General features: G+C 49.0%; 2 protein-coding genes across 25 annotated transcripts in view; both read left to right on the top strand.

Annotated features, from left to right (window-relative positions):
- The window catches only part of Pde10a (phosphodiesterase 10A), a 399,000-nt gene extending 393,635 nt beyond the window's left edge, over nt 1-5,365 (top strand). For all 6 annotated transcript variants that reach the window (XM_013122751.3, XM_013122749.3, XM_005083007.4 and 3 more), the window contains one exon: nt 1-5,365. This exon is cut by the window's left edge and continues 35 nt beyond it. In XM_013122751.3, coding sequence (XP_012978205.1) covers nt 1-83 — 83 coding nt within the window. In that variant the 3' untranslated portion in view covers nt 84-5,365.
- Nucleotides 5,366-7,261: 1,896 nt separating this feature from the next.
- Nucleotides 7,262-20,535, top strand: part of CUNH6orf118 (chromosome unknown C6orf118 homolog) — a 174,639-nt gene continuing 161,365 nt past the window's right edge. For 17 of the 19 annotated variants that reach the window (XR_005869442.1, XR_005869437.1, XR_005869443.1 and 14 more), the window contains exons 1-7: nt 7,262-7,338; nt 10,872-11,560; nt 12,371-12,493; nt 13,857-13,916; nt 15,825-15,949; nt 18,158-18,216; nt 18,753-18,934. Coding sequence is in view for 3 of the 19 variants with exons in the window: in XM_040728153.1 (XP_040584087.1) it covers nt 7,314-7,338; nt 10,872-11,560; nt 12,371-12,493; nt 13,857-13,916; nt 15,825-15,949; nt 18,158-18,216; nt 18,753-18,934 (1,263 nt within the window). In the remaining 16 variants the exon portion in view is untranslated. Of the gene's footprint in view, nt 7,339-10,871; nt 11,561-12,370; nt 12,494-13,856; nt 13,917-15,824; nt 15,950-18,157; nt 18,217-18,752; nt 18,935-19,857; nt 19,912-20,455; nt 20,518-20,535 lie in introns of all 19 variants that reach the window. The other 2 variants (XM_021234681.2, XM_040728152.1) reach the window with 2 other exon arrangements.

Genomic DNA, 20,535 nt, shown 5'->3' with positions numbered 1-20,535 from the left:
GGGAGGAGACTGCGCTGTGGATTTCCGCCCCGGCAGCCGGCAAAGAGTCCTCGGAGAAACTGCCCGTGAAGGTGGATGAGTGATCCCAGCGAGGTGTCCATCTAGCAACCGACTCTCATCCTTCTTTGACGTCGTTCCTTTTATTTTTAAGGGTCGGGGGGGGGGTGGAACCTCTCCCAGAAGCCACCACCACGCAGACACACACACACGTGAAGCAGATGACCCCCTGCCTGCTGCTCGCGCACGCTTGGACAGTAAGCAGCCTGGGCTCCACCACGTTCAGATATCAGCTGCTTTGTGGCTTCATCTGACTTCTGAATGACATCAGTGAACCGGCCAGCAGTACACTGGCCCTGGAGGTGGGCGGACACCCCAGGAGGGGTTCCTACCTGGGTCCTTCCGTGAGGGTGTGGTCACTACCCTGGTTCAACATTTCATCTCTTCAGCAGTGCTGCTCGGTGGCATTGGTTATAAATAGGACACACGTCCCTGTGGTGAAGTCCACATGTGACCCTCCTTTGTCGCTGACTGAGTTGTAACCTGGGACACAGGTAATGGCGGTCACGGCCCGCGGATGATAGAGAAATAAGTTGTTGATTTTAGGCAGACTAAAGGTGTGTTCTTTCGGTTCATTCGGGGTGGGGTGGGGGCATGTAGGCGTGTCGGCTCCATGAAGGAAGCAGACCTCTGCCCTTCTGTCAAGGAGACACAGGGCACATGGCATCCAAGAACCACAGCTCTCATGTCAAACCACGTCAGAGAATTAGAACACTCTCCCCTTCCCCCCCAGCACTGTAGCCTGTAGCCTTTGGCACCTTTAACCAAATCCTTTGCACAAAGAAAATAAAAGTAAGGGATATAAATCCCCGTCCCCCCCAGAAAGAAAACCTTGTGAGTGAAAAATGTGAATTTTAAAAACAGTTTCTTTATATTCTTACTGTGTGTTAGGGCAGCGCTATAGTCACACCCCGTTCCATGCCGCACTCCCTGCAGAGGCCCCAACAGTGCAGCCCCAGTCTCCTGGGATTTGGATGGCTCCTCCTTCACTGTGCGGTCAGACCCGACAGGAGGAGGCGCCGGGCCACCGCACTGACCTTTAATTGTGTCTTCTCTGCCACACTCCTACCCAGAGTCCTCCACCACGAAACCCCACGTGTGAATTAGTCCTCCGGCGTGACTTTCTGGTGACTGCTGCCGTGTGACATTTGAGAAGCCAGCAGAGCCCCCTGGGCCTCCTAAGGGTGTCGCCCCGGTTCATGCCGTGAGGGTTTTTCAGGACAGTGGCAAGGAGACCGGAGAATCTGTGCTTGGTTGTTCTCACGACGTGAACGGGTCTTGAGACGTTAGAGAACAATCAGAAGCGAACAGTTCTCTCTCTCCCTGCTCTGGCAGGAATGTGAAAAGTTGCTTTGCAATGAAAAAAATTTTTTTGAAACAGACTTTGATACGCTCGGTACTCTACACACCACTGCTTGCAGGAGCTTGGCATTTGCAAAAAAAAAAAATCAATTCAGTTTTCCCCGACATATTGGTTTATGTTGTAGCAGAGTGGTCCGAACACCAATCTTGTTGTCATTTTACGTTAATACCCCGTGTTCAGTCTCCTTGCTGGTTTCTAAAGAGTTGCCGTCGCCCCTCCATGCCATTTGGTTTACTGTCCTGTCGTTACCACATGAGGGAAAAGGTGGTACCAGCGACCACCAGGGCTGTGCACACATGCACACACTTATGTATGCATGCTGTGGGGACAAACACTCAGATGTATGTATGGCACACCCTCGAGACAAAAAGGAAAGAAAGAAGCAAGTATTTATTTAGAAATAAAAATGACAGTCACCCCCATACTCCAAAGCAGAGGTTTTCCGTGTTGGGAAACAGGCCGTTCTCCATGAGAGCATGGATGGGAGTGTCACTCCTGTGAGGGTCCCCAGGGGCAAAGGCTGAAGAAAGTCCATTTTCCTTATACAGACAAGTGACGGTAGATCCAACAAAAATCCACTTTTATCCACACAAGCTGACGGATCCTCTGCCTCGGAAGCTGGATTGCAGGAAGGGTGGCTGTTTCGTTCTGGCATCTTGAAGGTGTGCAAGAATTCTGTCCCCCAGTATGGAAAAGGGTCCTGGTGGTGGGAATCCTGTGACTGCTCTAGCATTTCATGATCGCTGTGGTAATGAGAGCACTACGGGAGGCTCCTTTCATTCGACCTAGCCAAGAATGCTCTACGCTGTGGCCTCTACTGGGGCAGTTTGCAGAGGAACCTGCTGGGAATTTACTGGCTGGTCAGTCTCTTGTTTGGATAAAAGATTTCAGCTGATTTTTTTTTTAATTTCAAAAAAGACCTTTGTATCATTGTTCTCACCATGTGTGAGACTCATGAGACATAGTTTTTTTTTTTTTTTTCCAAAATAAAAGAGGCCAGGATTCGGCCATGTTTAGGTAATAATTTGGTTTTGGAGTTCATGCAGTCAAGAGTGTTTCTTCTGGATCTTGGCAAATATATCTAGCAGACAAGCATCTAAATTCTGCCTCTTAAGTTTTTTTTCCCCACCTCATTCCTCACAGTTTTCTCCCACCAGGGATTTCTGGGAATTTCTCATTAGTGTCTGATGCAAACTTAGTGACTAATAATGAATACAAACGGAATGTTCCCTTTACCAAAATGATATTGTTTACGATCATTGGAATGCACAGGTCTTATTTAATTTCTTTCCACACTTTTGTGGTACCTTTTTGTCTGGGAAAACGTTCTCAGATACGTAAGTGCATGCCGACAAACCACAAACCAACGCGGAATCCTGAGTCTGGGCGGTGGAAAACAACCGTAAAACGCAGTAACCACCAATAGCCGTCAGCTAATTGGAACACAGTAGAGGGCGTGAGTGGCCTCGGAAGCAGCGAAAAACATTCTGGGTGGTGCCCAGCTGCCCACCTCCCCAGGGTGTAAGGAGCAGGGAAGAGAGACTTTGAATCCCGTCCCTGGGGCTCCCTCCAGTTTGAAGTGTCCCCATGACTGACTGCCAGGGGGACACTTCAGGTGTGTCTCCCTCCCACACAGAGTCGTTTCGATCCGACCCGTTCACTGTTGGCCTCCTCTTTCTTTCAGCATGTGCTAGCATTTTTGTTTTATGCACATTCGGTGAACTCGGCCCGTTCACTGCGCTCATATGTGTGCTAGATGTGTTAGCACAGCCTGCCCGCTGTTGCATGACACCTTAGGGGGCCGACCAGGTCTTCCAGTGGACTTAGCTTGGCGTCTGGCGCGTCTGCTCTCTTAGGGTCTAAATTAAGGACTCAGCTTTAGCAGGACAAAGTATTCGCCCTGCCTTGGCCTCGTGCCTTTATCTGAAATGCTGGCTTCTCTCATGTGCTCACCTCTTAACCTTTCTCAAGTGTAAGGGGTAGCATTTAAAGGGGCCCGTTCTCTGGGAGACCCACCTCTGCTCCCCAGATTCCTGTCATCATCCCATGCCACTGGTGTCTGCTCTGGTGGCTTTGGGATCCTCTTGTCCGTCGGGTGCTGTGGCTCCAGTTAGACGCATGGATCTCTGTCGGGGGTTGGGGGGTGGTGGTGATGGTGTTCTGTGGCTGCTTTGAGCTCTGCTGGTCTTGTGGGGGTGGGGTGGGGGCTTCTTGGAGGACTGCTCATCCAGTCACAGGTCGCAAGTGCCAGTCTGACTTGACAGCCATTGTGAAATTTGAGTTAGTCACGTGTACCGTCAGCCGTAGCTTCCCCTTGCGACATGTGACTTTTTTTTTGTTGTTGTTGTTGCTGCTGCCCATTTGGCTGGCATGATTTACACCTAAGTTAAAATTAGAGATGCCCTGAGAGTACAACATTCTTACGGTCTTTAAACAAAACCGTACAGTTTGATCAATGAAAGTCTTAAAGGTATTACACTCATTGACAAGAACAGAACAAAAGAAAGACAAATGCTTAGAGGCGTTCTTGTTGCCAGTGAGGAGTACAGAACAAGGAAGCCCATGTCTCCAAAGAAAAACAGGCCTAGAACCCAAAGACACACGTCCCCAGTCACCTGACTTGTCCCTGCTCAGTAGTGGAGGTTGGCCCTCTGTGGGCTGTGAGCATTCTGTCTGCCATTAGTATAATTGCCAGGCTTTGTAACTGAAGCAACACACCTAGGGCTGACCCTGCAGGGTATACAGGAGAATGCCCAAACACCAGGGTGGAAGTGTAGCTGGACCCAGAGTCTGCCGCCACAAAGGAAGTCAGCACACACATCTCAATGCTTAATCTCCAGGAACTATACACATTGGTGGATTCTTTTTATCTCTGATGTAAATTAAATCCCCAAACACTTGTCTAGCCCACCTAAAACCTCATTCTATCATGGGCATCCCCACTTTCTCTTTTGGCTTGGTCATCCTGATTCCCCCCGCGCCCCCCACCCCACCCCCAGTCCCATGCGTATCTAGGATAGTGAATGGAAATGACCTGTGGGAATACCGTTTTCTGTATGATCTGTTGTATGGCGTACATGCTACGTGTTCATTTGCTGTACAAAAAAAAAAAAGTGCAGTTGGTTGATGCACAGAGGTGTCTCTGTATAGTGCCCACCTAGTTAAAAATCACATACTTGCCCAGAACACTGTGAAACACTTTAACTACATACAAATGCAGCGTCTGGATTCCTTCTGAGATGAACAACTTTCTCTTCATGAACATAGGAACAAAAGAGATTCTCCATCCACACCCGGCCAAGGCACCCCAGAGGTCACAGTGACAGCCTCTTTGCTGGCCAACACCTGCTGGAGCAGGGGCACAGGTCCAAGCAACCGGTCCTCAGTGGATGGGTCCACAGCCAAAGCCTTAATGGGCTCTTTTTTTGGAGGGGAAAGAAAGAATTTCAAGTTAACAATATCCAACATTTTAGTTGATGAGTTAGTAAATTCCAAAAATGATTTTATATGTATGACCTTAAAAAATCTTTGTAAAGTGCGCAAGTGCAATAATTTAAAGAAGTCTTATCTTTACATTTATAAATTATAAATATTGTACATGTGTGTAATTTTTCATGTATTCATTTGCAGTCTTTGTATTTAAAAACCTTTACTGTTATGTTTGTATAATAGAACAGTACCCATTTATTATAACTCTGACAAGGTGTAAATAAATTCATAATTCAGACAGCCAGTATATATGCATATATATGGGTGTTAACATTGCAAAAATCTCTATCTTTGTTCTACTCATATGCTTAAAGCAGTAAGGAATCTTTTGTGGATATGTAATTATACATATAAAAGTATATATATGTATGATACATGAAATATATTTAGAAATGTTCATAATTTTAATGGATATTCTTTGGTGTGAATATAATTGAATACAAAGTTTTTAAAATACCATCTCTCAAGTTTGTTCTCTTGTTGGTGGGGAGGATGGCAGAGGGTCTGAGAGGCTTGCCCGTAGGTGGCAGCCCGATCTTCTTCCCACAGTCACTTGCGTGACAGGGAGACAACACAGCCCGCACCCAATGCGGCCTGCGAAGTGCCCTGTCTCTGTGGAGAGGAGGAGGACAGAGGACAGCCTCTTGGTATAAACGCCAAGCCTACGCCTCAGTCACGTCAGGGTTTGTGCTTGTTGGTGTTTTTTTTGGTGACTCCACACAAGCCAGAGTTATCTGGGAAGAGGAGCCTCAACCTAGAAAATTCCATAGTAATTGGATTATAGGCACGTCTGTGGGGTTATTGTCTTGATTAGTGATTGATGCAGGAGGGTCCAACCCACTGTCTCGGCACCACCCCTGGGCAGGTGGTCCTGGGGGTATAATAAATCAGGCAGAGTAAGCCACAGGGAGCAAGCCAGCAAGCAGCCCGCCTCCAGGTTCCTGCCCTGCGAGTTCCAACTTCCTGCAGGGAGAGAGTGTGACCTGAGAGCTGTAAGTTCAAAGAAACCGCTTCCTCCTCAAGTTGCTTTTGGTGGTAGTGTTTAGGTCAGCAACAGAAACCTAAGGCAGAGGCCGACGGCCATGTCTGCTACTCCAGCCCGCCCTCCTGTCTGGCAGAGGCTGGCTCTCCTCTGTGGCTCCACGCACGCACGCACACACGCACGCACGCACGCACGCACGCAAGCACGCGCACGGACACCCCCACAAACTACCGCCCTGCCGCTAGCAGGGGAGTGTGGCTCAGTGGTAGGGTGTTTCAGCCTCGTGCTATAGAGAAGTTAGTTCCCTTGCACGCCAAATCTTGACAGGTGGAAAAGCCTTACTCAGTCGGTCATGTTTCCCACAGCACTGGCTCTGGGTCAGGGTTCAGTGCTGAGGTCATAGGTCACCAGGGGCCAGCAAGCAATTCTGCCCTCCCAGACTTCCCACAGCACAGGTGCAGCCGTTGCGGCTCGGGAGGCTCCTTCCCTGGGAGGACCCAGGTGTATCTGGTCCTTCCTTCCCTCAGCCTTCAGAGAGCTCTCGCCCCCCACATCCACCCCAGCGCCACGTAGAGGGAGAACACATAACAATATGGGTGAAGCGGGGCTTTGTCGCCGGAGAGTCCAGTTTAGTTTTGACGGGTCAGTGTGTTGCACAGATGGTAACTGGGTAGCACGCTTCTCTCCCGGTCACGTTGGTGGAACTGTTAAACAATGGGAAGGAGTAGGGCTTTTGCTGCACTCTCAGGGCCCAACACGTATTCGACCCTTGACATTCTGAGTTTTGTCACCTAAGGGGTAGAATGATGAATGACTGCGCTGACCTAAGCCATGACTTGGAAGAACTCCTTCTGGCTGGAGAAAGAAAGAAAGGAAGGAAGGAAGGAAAGAAAGAAAGAAAGAGAGGAGAGAGAGAGAGAGAGAGAGAGAGAGAGAGAGAGAGAGAGAGAGAGAGAGAGAGAGAGAGAGAGAGAGAGAAATGGCAGAGGTGTACAAATCGGAGTTCCTCCCTCCCTGCCCAGCCTTGGTCAAGTCACCAGAACTCTAGAATTTCCACTGGTGATGCAATCACTTATGTGGTACCAGGGTAAGTCACCTTAGTGTGCTCTCACCCCCAACTGCAGCAGGGACACATTCACCAGGGGACAACACAGGGATGAGCTACCCTTTATCCCCAACTCTGTAACAAGTCTGTCCTAGAGGCTTTAAATCCAAAAGAATGTTTTGTTTTGAAGAGTGAAGCCAGGGAGCACCCTTCTGGCCCTCCCAGGCAGCATGCACAGGCCAGGCAGAGGAGAGATGGGAAATTCTCTGGCCATCTTGCCAGGCCTGTGGCTGCGGGGGGGGGAGGGAGGGGCTAAGAATGTTTATCGTTCCCATGGCAACTGCAGCCTTGGCTTGAATCTGGTGACAAGAAGGGCGATGGCTAAGGATCTGGAGCCTGATTGTAAGTTGTCTGCCTTCATTTTGTGTATGTGTGTTTGCCTGGCTTAGTTGATATTTGACTGCCCTGGAAAGACTTTCTCAGAAGTGAATTTGAAAGTTAAAAACCTTCCTGGTGGGCGAAGGTCAGCTCCTGGATCAGGTGGTTTGCTTGGGCCCAGAGACACTTAGTCCTTTCAGAAGCTGGAAGAAACTGGGCATTTCTGTCCACAACCAGGACCAGACCGCAGACACTTGTGCACGGGTACTCCACGCAGACTGCTTTTCATTCAGTCCAGGGTCTGGCCCAGGAAGCAGGATGGGTTTTCCCACTTGAGTTATCCCATTCAACGAAATCCATCAGAGCATGGCCACAGGGCGACCTCACCTAGACAATTTCCCTTGAGGGTTCCTCCCGGGATTTTGTTGTATTAAGGAGACGATCAGAAGTTACCAACCCCATGGTGTCTGTGTTGTCTTGTAGAGTGTGTGTGTGTTGGCGTGTGGTATGCATGTGTGTGTTACTAAGTATAGTGTCCTGAAGGGACAGAGGGACTCACTACGCTAGTTCAGTGTTTGTTTGCTTTCTTTAAAGCTAAGCTTGAGAAACTTTCTGTACCACACCCACCGCCACTGCTGTCTTGAAACATCACTTAACAGAGGGGCAAGCAGTCAGGTGTCTTCCCCCCCTCATGTGTAGTTTATTGTCCGTACATCATAAAAGAGGGAAACAACTCACTCAAAATAAATCTAACAACCTAACGATTTAGCTCTAAGAGATGGCACCGATTTACCCAGAGGCAGAGGTCACTCATGGACAGTTGGGAGAGGTGGCGGCACCAGGCAGGTTACAAGTCTGGAGGCCCAGTGCCCAGCAAACCCTGGCATCCACACCCACTGGCGGAAAGGACAGTGAGTGGATGGATTCTGGCTCCACTGCAGATGTCCCTTGAGGGCGTTGGACGCTAACTGACACAGCCTCAGCTGGGCTTAGTCAGGTCAGCCAGGGAGCCGGACACTCAGCAGCCACGGCATCAGAGCCAGGCCCTCCACAAGAGATGTGGGGAGATGCGGTCACCTGGAGGGCCTCTTGCTGACAGAGTCCATGCATGGCTCTTGTGTGCTGAGGTGCACTGGAGACCAGCGTCTGCTGAGTCTCTGGGAGCCTGGGCTTTTATGACCCTTCTGAGGCTTTTCTTGTCTTTGGCCCTGTCTGTGCTCCTGATTGGTGTGGGTCGCCTGGTCACACCCACAGGTTCTCTTCCGGTGTCAGGAGAGCGAGCAGGAGGACACCCGCTTTGTGTCTTTATTTTGCTGTGTGCACGACGATTGCCCATTCAGAGTCCCCTCTCAGTGAGCACCGTGTTCACAGGGTCCCAAGTGCTTTCTCCTCTTAGCTTACCTGTCTCACCAAAATGCTGCTCATGAGACCGGAGATAGAATCAGGATCCGACTAGGTGGAGTAAAGCTGTCTAAATTGAACTGATCTTCACATTAAGTGCTATTGTTGGCATTTTGGCCAGAGGGAAAATTACAAAAAAAAAAGAAAGAAAAACATTAAATGATAAAAATGTTGAGGGTATTTAATTTAATGGATGTCTGATCCAACAACCTGATGCTGTATTTTCCTCACTGATGAACTTTCAAAAAGCCTTCTTGTTTTTCCCTCAGAGCTGTTTGCTTTCGGATCATTTGTGAGGGAGCCTCACCTCCCTAGGGGCCGTTTAAATGCCTGCGTCTTTTGGAGCTGGGCAGAGGTGGTGGGGGGAGCAGATGGTTAGCTGTCATCTTTAGTTAGGAGGCTGGTGACAATCGACAGACAGGCAGAACACAACATGGGGTAGGCAGTGAGAGATCCTGGCAGAGAGAATGGCATTTGGATTTGTCAACTGCCATGGAAGGTTGGGTACGACACATGCCAACCCGTGGGTCCAGACCCCTTTGGGGGGTGAACAACCTTCTTACAGGGGTCGCCTAAGACCATCTGCCTGTCAGATATTTACATTACAATTCATAACAGTAGAAAAATTACAGTTATGGCGTAGCAACAAAAATAATTTTATGTTTGGGGGGAATCACCACAACATGAGGAGCTGTATTCAGGGTCATGCAGGACCCCCAGTATGGGGAGACCCTCACTCAAGTCTCGGGATGAGCTGATGCCCCAATAATTCAAGAGAGACCATTCTTGATGTAAGCACACAAGGTTTATTTGGGGAACCAATGCACTGGGGCCGAGCTCATGACCCTTGCAGGGGCAGAGGAGATCGATCCCCAGTAGCTGCAGTCAGGAGTTTTTAAAGGGAAAAACCGAATCAGGGAGTTAGGCAAATGTCATAAAGGATGAGAAGTTAAATGATAGCTCATGTCTTAATGAGAAGGTTATAGGTTATCTCAAGCAAGCATTCTTTGGACATTGTACAGTTAAACATTGAGCAGGAATGTGGTGAGCTAGTTCCTGGATCAGGGAGGGTTATCTTTTAAGTTCGTCTTGAGGTCACCGGTTTCTCAGGAGAGGGCAGAAGGACAAGTCACTCTGTGATGGGCTAGTGGCTAGGGGTCTAAAAATGTTGAGTTGGGGTCTCTCAGTCACAGCATTAGGAAGGTTGAGTTACCACTGTGCTAAGCAGAAAGCACCCACTGGTGCCTTTGGTGACCTTTGAGTCTTTTCTGGACACCAACAGAAGGACGGCTCAGTAGCACCGTGTACCCTCCCTCTCCCCCTTTTCACAGCTGGTGTCCTCCCTACTTTTTGTGGTCAAGCTTTTGACAAAATGCAGGGCTATCCGTTTTGAAAGCCACACTGACATTTTATCATGGTATTTCTTTGGAGCACTGGATAAAGTCTTAAAAATCCCACTCCTAGAAGTATCTGTTACCACTCAACGAAGGAGAAAGTAGGGATTGTTTGCATCCTGGGCTATGCTAGGGTAGCTGGGATCTGGGTGTGACCACATCCCTTAAAGGGACAGAATTTTGAGAAGGCCAGTGCCTCTTAAGTGTCTAGTGTGGCTCTAGGAATCGCTCCCAGGTCTGAAGAAAGGAGGGGCTGTGGTGATGATTCCATGTCCCAAGGTCCCAAGACAGCTCAGCATCCTGTGAGTCTATTGACTAGTAGTGGGCTGGTTTTTTTCTCGTATCAGTTAAGGTCATGAAAACAACCTGGGATGGATATGCCCTCAAAGTCAACCCCATCCGGACTAACCCTTCTTGAGACACCCTTCACAGGTGACTCTATGCCATCACACTGACAATTAAAACCATCCAGCACGTTGCCCTTGAGGGGTTGTGAGTTCTATGCCTCTAAGAGCACCTGGGGGTGCGCCCACTCATGTTAATCCTCAGGTACGTCTGAGTCGACCACAGGTGTGTTTGACTTACAAGGATGGAGCTGGGGGCTATTTTCTTGTCCTCTTTGAAGACCCCTCTTTTCCAGGACAGGCACGCCGCAGGGCTGCTTTGCCAAGGGTGCAGGGGCGGGGGTGGGGGGGATGCAGGGATGGGGGAGGGGCCGCAGGGGGTGGTGGGGCTCACAGTTGCGTTTTCTCTCCTGAGCAGTTTACCTGAAATGGGAGCACTGCGAGACACACGGAGTGAAGACCCTCTGCAACCTGAGGGAGCTCCTGACCCGACTCCAGAATGTCCACAGGGATGATGTCTATGTCTACACCTCTGGGTACCTGAACCCCAACAAGCTTTACCGGCCAAACCAGACCGTGGCCCAGCACTGGCGCAATGCAAACACGCCGAGGGAGCGAACCCGGGTTTTCACACCCTCTGAGCCCAGAGTCAGACAGACAGCGGAGGAGATGAAAGACGCATGGACTTACTTCACAGTCAACACAGCTCTGCGTCCCGACGACACACACAACACTCGGCTGTACAGGTATCTGAACCCACGCCGCCTCAAAGAGGGCTCGGAGAAGTTCCCGCAGGAGGACGACGAGGAGGACCTAAGGGAAAGACCCGTGCTTTCTCTGGAAAGACACAGGAAGGAGGAGCTCAGGCTGCCCGAGATGAAGGTGCTCAAATACCCAGAGGCGGCGTCCAGCCGCCAGTGCTCCGCGTCTGCCCAAGGCAGGGACGTGTACCGGTACGTCAGCTCCTACTTGGCTGGTATAACGAAAACCGACAGATACAGGAAGTTCCTGAAGTTCCAAGAAGAAGTGTTAGGGAAAGACCACGTCCTGAAGAACGACTTCACGGGGAGCAAGGTGGCTGTCAGCCACGAGAAAAAGCTGGAGGAGGTGAGGGGAATGGTGTGATGCTCTCAGCCATGGGGCTGAAGGTCAGACACCCCCCCCCCCGTGGTCCCAGAGTCAACCTGAGGTAACCTCAGTGACTTGTCCGGGAAGAACGCAGCCAAGTTGCTGGCGCCTCCCCTTCCCTGATAACCCAGCATGGGGGATAAGGATTGTGGTGATGGGGAAAGAAGGTGACATTTGACAGGGATAAGATGCGGGTGGATTCGTGATCGGCAATATTCAGCTTCGGAAATACTGTGTCCAAGATACCAAAACCAAAAACAAAAATGTCCACCTTTACCTCCTGTAGAAGATGCAGTGGGGGGAGCCGGGCCGAGAGCAATGATGGAAGAGAGATGACACAGATGCCACTGGGTTAGCAGTGGTGGGGTCTATGGTGTGTGGACTGAGAGGGAGCATTACTGACTAGGGCAGCACACTGTGAGCAGTGAATTCAGGAGAGCGGAGAAAAGAGCCATCTGTGTGTCAGAGAGCCGGAGCCCCCAGGATACTGTGAGAAAGTGAAGGGTTTCAGTGTGTGCGTGTGGGGGGGGGTTGGGGTCAGAGGATGAGCTCCTGAGTGCAGGAGGCAGGGGTGGACCAAGGAAATGAGACAGGAGCAAACCCACAGGAGTGGCCAGGCTCTTAGAACTGCGGAAGGCAGGCAGAGGCTCCCTGGTTCGCTCCCTGGTCTGCAGAGCCCGGCATCTGGGTTGCTTTTTCCAACTGATCCCCCCAAGAAGGACCAGCTGTTCTGAGAGGAACGTGGGGATCCCAGCCCCTTCGGGGGCTGACTCTGTGTCTCACTTCTAGGAGCTCAAGAAGATATGCACCTGCAGCTCTCAGCAGTTCAACAGGCTGCAGGTCTTTGGGGAAATCTTTGAGGACATTTGCAACAGCTCGTTGATTTTTGGGGATCTCCTGAAAGAGATTAAGGTAAAGACACACGTCCCACCTCAGAATGGGTGAGAACTACACACACGCGACGCTGACTACGTGAGAGACCTCGGGCCTCACAGCACCGACACAGTCCCTGTTCCAAAGAGGGAGTCACCCGTCAGAGACTCAAGGGACCCTGCTTCCTGTCAGCCATGTGAGCCGTGTGAAGCAGGCAGGGTTAACATGCTGCGTTAGACATGTGACTTCCCACCCCGGTGTCCCAATTCCGAGTTCAGAATAACATGACACACACACTTTCAGAACCAGGCACTGAGAAGTTATGGGAAATCAAGTTGCTTAAATTTAGTCTGTGTTAATCCTCTGTTGCTGTGAGAACACGCCCAAACCGCAAGCTTGATAGGGAAGAAAGTATTTTAGCCCGTGGTCCCAGAGGGATAGAATCCATCACGGTGGGGAGTCATAGCAACAGGCAGGGAAAACATATGGCAGACACAGGAAGCTGGATAATCACATTTTCATCACAGGAAGCAGAGAGAAGTAGGACCAGGCTATCCATACTTAAAGCCTGCCTTCAGTGGCTCACTCCCCTCAGCAAGGCGTCACCAACTACAGGCTCCATAACCTTCCTCAGGGTACCACCAACTCAGGCCCATGTGTTCAAATACTGTAGAGGGACACAGTTCTCGTCTCAACCGAACACAAAGCCTGCGCTGTGCTCTGATTTCCCTAAGGACCAGGGGTGCGTCACGATGGCATGTGCTGCTAGTCTCCCAGGGCCCTCGCTACCACCCCTTCAGCAGGTCTCGGAACTACACATGGCAGACAGTAGTGCCGGATGCGTGTCAAGACATTTTCCCACGGCGTCTTGAAGTGATCAGTAGCTGGTAGTCAAACTAGGACTCAATGCAATTCAATGTTACAAATTTGTGCGCGTGTCTGTTTTAGCACCTTGCTGGAGCAGTTTATACACTTCCTGTCTGAAGTGGTTTTGGCTGACATCCTTAATACCTAAGGGGTTTATGCATGCATGCATGCATGCAAAAAAACCCAATAATCCTTGGGGCTGGCGTAGCTCTGTGGGCAAAGGGTTTACAGGACATCAGTGTCAGTCCCTAGCACCCACTTAAAGTCTGGCTGGCCAGCAGGTCCAGCCAATCAGTGAGCACGCACAAGGTACGCAGTGATAGAAGAAGATTCCTGACGTCAACAGGTCCAGCCAATCAGTGAGCACGCACAAGATACGCAGTGATAGAAGATTCCTGACGTCAACTCTGACCGTTGTGTGTGTAGGCGGAATGCCTGGGAACGTGTATGAACACATTCATGCACCCCATCCCCCCACCCCCATACACAAGCCCTTATACCCGGTGTCTGGTGACATTGTTTTTGTTTTGCCCAGGATGAATATGAACTCTACATGGCGGCCTTGCTGGACTCGCAGCCCACAGCGCAGTACAAGGTACTAGCCACCATGAAGGGTACAGAGTGAGTCCGTACGCGCACGGCTTCCTGTTTCAGGAGTGGTAGGACACTCTCAACCTGGGACGCCCCGTTTGCTCCTCTGTTGACAGGGGAACGTCCTTCTGTATATATTTTTCTCTTAATTGGGGGATGAATAGAACACTGATTGCCCAGTAGTCAGGCAGTCGTGTAGGCGTGGCTACCAGACAAGGAGAATTCTGGGGAGAGGACCTGGAGAGAGGCCATCAGAGAGACACCAAGTAGCTGTTGAGGGAGCAAGATGTCCAGGCATTCTCTGGTAAGATGAGACCATGTGGAGATACTCAGATTAGTAGAGATGGGTTAATAATTAAGAGAGAGCTAGCCAATAAAAAGCCTGAGCCACCGGCCAAACAGTTTATAATTAATATAAACGCATCAGTGTGTTTATTTGGGGCTAAATGGCTGCGGGACCAGGTGGGATAGAAACTCCGTCTACACTCTGCCATGAAAAATAGCTGGTGATTTTTAAAAGGGGTGATCTTTATATCAAGCTAAGGTATAAGGGTGACGATCTTTCCTGTATATTAACACAGGACAGCGTCATTCCCTAACCACAAGCCACCACATGTGGCTACGGACATAAATGGTACTGCAGTGATTATCAGAAAATAGCATCCTGTTGTTACCCTGAGTGGGTGGTTTGTCACAGCAGGTGTACCCAGGCCACAACACAGATCACTGTCTCTTTGTGGAGCTGAGGAGAGCTTTCCCACGAGCCTCTACAGGATCAGTGGGGTGACATGCACTGTTTTAGTAAGAAATGACCCATGGGACTGACAGACAGCTCCAAAAGCTCCAAAAATCTGTCACCTTGAGATTAGTAATTATGTTGTGAATAGAAAATGCAATTTCTTTATATATATATGTATATGACACTTAAGTATTTATGTACACACACATACATGCACACACACACACACACATATATATATATATATATATATATATATATATCCTATAGCATACAAAGCCAGTTCTAAATTAGATCTTAATAAAATACCACCTGTGGTCACTGCATTCTTTGTTCTGAGACTTTCCATACTAAGTAATACTAAGTTTTGAGGGTCTGGAGAGGTTGCTCTGCAGTTAGGAGCACTAGCTACTCTTGAAGAGGATTCAGTTTTGGTACCCAGCACCTACCTGGTGGTTCACAACCATTTGTGACTCCAGTGCCAAGGGATCTAACACCCTGTTCTGACCTCCACAGGCGTTAGACATGCATGTAATGAAACAACATACAAGCAGGCAAAACACCCATACACATAAAGATTCAGTCAGTAATCAATCAATCAATCAATCAATCAATCAATCAATCAAGTCAGCATTTGCAAGTAAAAGCAGTGCCTGCAGTCACTCTGTTTCTTACTCTGAGGTGAAGCAGAAAAGGAAAATACATGCCCACACCTCGATCAAACCCCAAATGAGGGAACTGGCAGGCTTCCAGGGCTCTCTGTCTTTCCTGAAATTCCTGAAGCCCAGATGACCATCTAATGGGGTGAAGGCCTTTGTCATCCAACATGAGCCCCACTGTCTTTATGTCCACGTAAAGATTTACGATTTATCCTATCATATACTCGAAACAGTTGATAATGATGCACCTAGCCCTTTATTCTTTGTTTCCCAAACCCAGCTCCGCGAGGAAACCATGGCAGACCCTGCCATTCTTAAGAATGCATAGGAAGATAAAACCTTGAACTATTTATCTGGAACTTTGCAGTTATCTGCCCCCTCCCTCCAGCCCCCATGCACTCACTGTGTTGGAATTCACACTTTACCCCAGGACACCTGGGCCATATGTGAGTGATGACCAGAGAACCCTGCACTCTCTGACCACCTTACCCTTTGTGTGCCTTGTTCCTGGCAGCGGCTCCTGGCTGAAGTCAAGGGGTTGGAGAAGAGCCCTGTGCACAGCACAGACGTTGACCAAGCCAAGGAGCAGCTGAAGAAGCTGGAGCAGGCTGCCCTGGCCGCCCTGCAGCACAATGACAGGTAAGGCAGCAGCTGCGTGATTCTGGTGAAGTTTCCATCCATACTTAACATGACAAGACCGTGATGAGTTGCAGGGTCCTAAGGGCTCCCTTGGGGGGAACGGGGGTGAGAAGGAGGCCACCAAGTCAGTGATGCAGACTTCGGAAGCCGGGTGAAAGGAAAAACAGACTCCTTTGTTTAGCAATAGATACAAACTTACATACCTTCCAGCGCCCAGGCGTTTGGACCTGTTGACCTTGCTAGTCGCCTCTCATGCGCCAGGCGCCATCAGGACCCCTCACAGCTTCTGTTGTTAGGGCCTCAGGCAGAACTGTGTTGCACAGTTGTACAGAGTGAAGTCACCATTGGGCAGAGCCTGCCATTTGTAAGGATTAACATATAAAACGCTATAGACGGTAGCAATTCTGAACCAACACAACAAAAAAGTCCTCAGAAGCAAAAAAAAAAAAATTGAATTTGCTATCAGCATTAGTAGAGAGAAAGCTATTGTCTCTCACTGTAAGTTTGGTCCAAAGTTCTTTCACACCATGGCTACCATAAGCTCCTGCCCTCCCCGAGGACATGGAGGGTTGGCTGTGGATAATTATTGCCATGCTCAGGGGGTCACACTGACTGAGGAGTCACTGCAGTAGTCCCTGTGGGTCCACACTACGTGTGGGCCATGTGATGACCCGAGTACGTTGTTTCTAGCTGTCCCCAATGATATGGTCCCAGGAGGTTGCAGGGTAAGGAGGACCTGGAAAAGAGTAAAGGTCTGATGATTCTGCCTCGAGGCAGAAGTATCCAAAGTTAAAAAAACAAATGAAAACAGGCACACCACCACTCTCCACTGTCCATCTCCCTACTTCAGTACTTTGTGAGAACAGAGTTGAAGGCATCCTGGAGGAGAAGGGTGGGGCCAGAAGGCTGAGAGCCAAATAAACTCGCCGTGGGAAAAGGAGGATGCCTCCACCAAGCACAGGAACACAGTGCACCTGATAGATGCAGAGTCCTGGCCGTGGTGGTGGCAGGGATGATGGTGGTGACGCAGGGGAGGAGGAGGAGGAGGATGACAGTGATGATGACAATGATTATGAGGAAGGAGTATAGTGATGATGGCGATGATGGTGGTGATAATGATGGAAATGATGATGATGATGGTGGTGATAACGATGGAGATGATGATGGTGACTATGAGGATGGAGATGATGATGATGGTGATGATTACTGTAATGATGAGGGTGAGATGATGATGATGGTGATATTGTAATGATGATGGTGACGGTGACGATGGTGATCATGAGAGTGAAGATGAGGATCATGTAACGAAAGTAATGGTTATGGTGGGGACAATGACTGTGGTGATGGCAATGATGAGGACATGGTCGTGTGGACAATAATTGGAAGGGAAAGAGGTGTAAAACAGACTTCTAAGCTCAATTAGATGTTCTCGGGCATGTGCTTCAAGACAGGACAATAGTCTCAAGGCTGAAATACAAAAGCTATGCACAGAACTCGGACAACAACCACAGCAGCGAACAAATACGACACAACTAACTAAGGAAATAGTTGACAGAGTTAAAAAAGTAGATTACAGGGTGAAACCGGACTGTTAACGTGACCGAGAAAGAACGGTATTTGAGTGACAACACGAGACACATGGCGGGGAAAAGCAGAAAAGCAGTCAGGGGCTGGGATTTGAGGCAAGCGGGAAAGCTGGTAGAAATGGCAGATACACAAATGAGATCCAACTCACACAGCTAACGTCCAGAATAGGAAATTCAGAACAACAGAACAGAGATGGCACAACCTGTGGGGGTGGAGACACAGGGTCCCCCAGGGAAGCTGGCTAGCTTGATAAGCCAAGTGCTCAGCTTCCGGTTCAAGTGAGAGGCCCTGTCTCAAAGGATAGGGCGGAGAGTGACTGGGGAGGATGTTTGCCATTCACCCCAGGACCTCCACAGGTGTGTGTGTTACAGCAATTCACTCTGGCTTACACAAGTGTTTCCACACTCACGCATGCACGCACACATGCACACACACATGTACACATGTACGCATGCACACATGCACACACGCTCACACACATGCGCTTTCACACACACACACACACACACACACACACACATGCTCGCATACACACACACGGCTTATGTTATAAAATGGACAGAAGCAACACGGTCCAAGCAAGGCAGGCTGTTTCATGACTGCTTTCCTGCTGATTTTTAGACTCAGGAATGAACTGGAGGCAGAGAGGCTGTTGTTGCAATCTGCAAAGGAAAAATCGGGTGAGTGCCTTCCAGAGAGCTACCTCTGCCCTTTCTAGTATCTTCCCTGGGTGTCTCGATCCACCTCCTTTTTCTCCCTCGCCATGTGCCTACATAGTTCCTGTTCACGCTTCATCCTCAAGTTCTGCAGTCCTTGGAAGACTCTCCTTAACCCCGAACCAAACTGTGTGGGGTTCATTCATACGGGTCTCCCCAGGGTGCTGTCCCCCCCCCCATCATTTTCATGTAGTTTCTTACCAGTGTGTGCAATGAGAAAGCTAACTTGGGAGAGGGTCTGGCCATCATTCACAACTATCCCGGAATCTGCAAACCTAGGCATCCACCAGTACTTACAGAGTACATGACTACATGGAGAAGAATACCCCATTTCCTTGGAGCGGTTACTTTCTATTAATATGTTTGAGTTATACTACAGTTATATGATATATCTATCTATATTTATATAGTTACACTATCATTATAACTTATGTGACACCATTGCACACAACACTGTTGAGGTACTAAACCACAGTAACCACTTTCAAAACCACTTCCAGAATCTTCTGCCAGAAGCAGAAATGAAGAGGACAAACTCACCCTGATTGAGAAGGTTGAGAAGAGGAGATGTGAGATCCTAGAAAAATGGGACGAAATTAAAGTGCTCGAAAAGCACATTAAGGAGACATTGGTGCATTCGAGGGTGTCAGATATCACCGAGAATGGGATTAAAAGTGTAGAGGTACGTGAATTATCTGTGCAAATAGTTAACATTTGCTTTGCTTAAAGATGCCCTCAAAACAATTTGATCCCGTGACAGGGTAAAAAAAATCTAATGAAGCTTAGTCTGAAATACATTTTCACTTCAAAAGGTGTCTGCGGCTACACAGAGCAGCGGAGGCTAAGGTAAAACAAGAACAAAGGTGACATTGAGTCCATGGGGCCGGTGAGAGCGTGGCGTGTGCAGACACTGCTCACAGCTCGTGTGAGATGTGACCTAACAGGGCCTCTTGTGGCTAGTTCCATGCATTTTAGCAGGTTTTATTTATTTATTTATTTATTTATTTATTTATTTATTTTAATGCAGAATAAGAATTACGAAGTGCACAGAAGGGTGGTGTTGCTCCAAACCATGGGTGGGCATGTACGTTCTCATCCAAACCCAGTGCTATCCCTCTGCTCCTGTAACTGCTCAGTGTAGCCGCCTGGAAGATCAAGCTCGTGTGCCCTTCACACATGTGCTGTATGTGCGGGTGCTTACAGAGGCAGGCTGGAAGAGGTGTTGTATTCCCAAGGAATAAATGTGGTTGTGAGCTGGAAATTATGGGCGTCTAGAGTAGAGGAAGGTCTGTGTGAGCCTCTGAAGGCGAGCAGGGTGGTGTGTGGAGGAAGGAGAGGAGGTTGCTACAAATGGTCTGTGACAGAGAGGGGGATGAGACTTGGGGGGGTTGGATTTGGAGGTGCATTGGGAGACGTGAAGATCTGTGGTTTGTCTACCCTCTTCCCTGGCCAGAGTAAATGTCTATTTTAAAACGAAGCGATACCGAGCATGCTTAAATTTACGACCACGCCAGTCTCCTGATGCTTTTTTAATTTCATAAATAGAAAGTCTTTGCCATGTCTTTTTTTTAAAAAAAGATTCCCTTTGAAATCATTTGCTTTCAGAATGAAGCTATAAAATTGGAAACAACAAACAGAATCTTAAGGAAGAAAATAAAAGTAAGATGTCTTTTTAATATGCGAACCGGTGTTTATCTATAGAAACACTTCCTGAAGTGTCTGCTTGCCTGTGTCATCAGACACACACACACACACACACACACACACACACACACACACACACCTCGCTTTCTTTGTGTGGAGTAGCTTTCTGCCACATTAGCTGCGTCTGGCTGTGCAGACCCTCAGCTTGGAGCTGGACTCTCGTAAGCAGGCCCCTTAGTGAAAACACCCTGCATTGTGGCGATGCAGAGTTCCCGCGATAACTGCTTCTCTAACTTACCCACACACCTTGCCATTCAGAACAATAAACGGCACGGCTGGTGACAAGGAGTGGGGCACTCCCAACACAGGTGGACAATGGCCACTTAGATCATAGTTCCACACCCCCGGGCTGTGTGTGCCTCTGAGTGGCGGCACATGGTGTGGCTAGAGCACTGTCTCCACCCGGCAGAGCTGCCAACTCTGACTCCATCTAGTTGTCCTTATGCACGGCCAAGATTGTGGTGCTCTAGGTGACCGAAGGATTTTCAAATCCCTGCAGGCTGTCGAAAACCAAGTCAAGCAGCTCATAAAAACGAGTAAGATCGGCAATGAAGAGAGGCAGTAAGCATTGTTACCGTA

The sequence above is a fragment of the Mesocricetus auratus genome, unplaced genomic scaffold (assembly GCF_017639785.1).
Source record: "Mesocricetus auratus isolate SY011 unplaced genomic scaffold, BCM_Maur_2.0 Super-Scaffold_100018, whole genome shotgun sequence".
NCBI lineage: Eukaryota > Metazoa > Chordata > Mammalia > Rodentia > Cricetidae > Mesocricetus > Mesocricetus auratus.
This window is presented reverse-complemented; position numbering and strand designations above follow the sequence as displayed.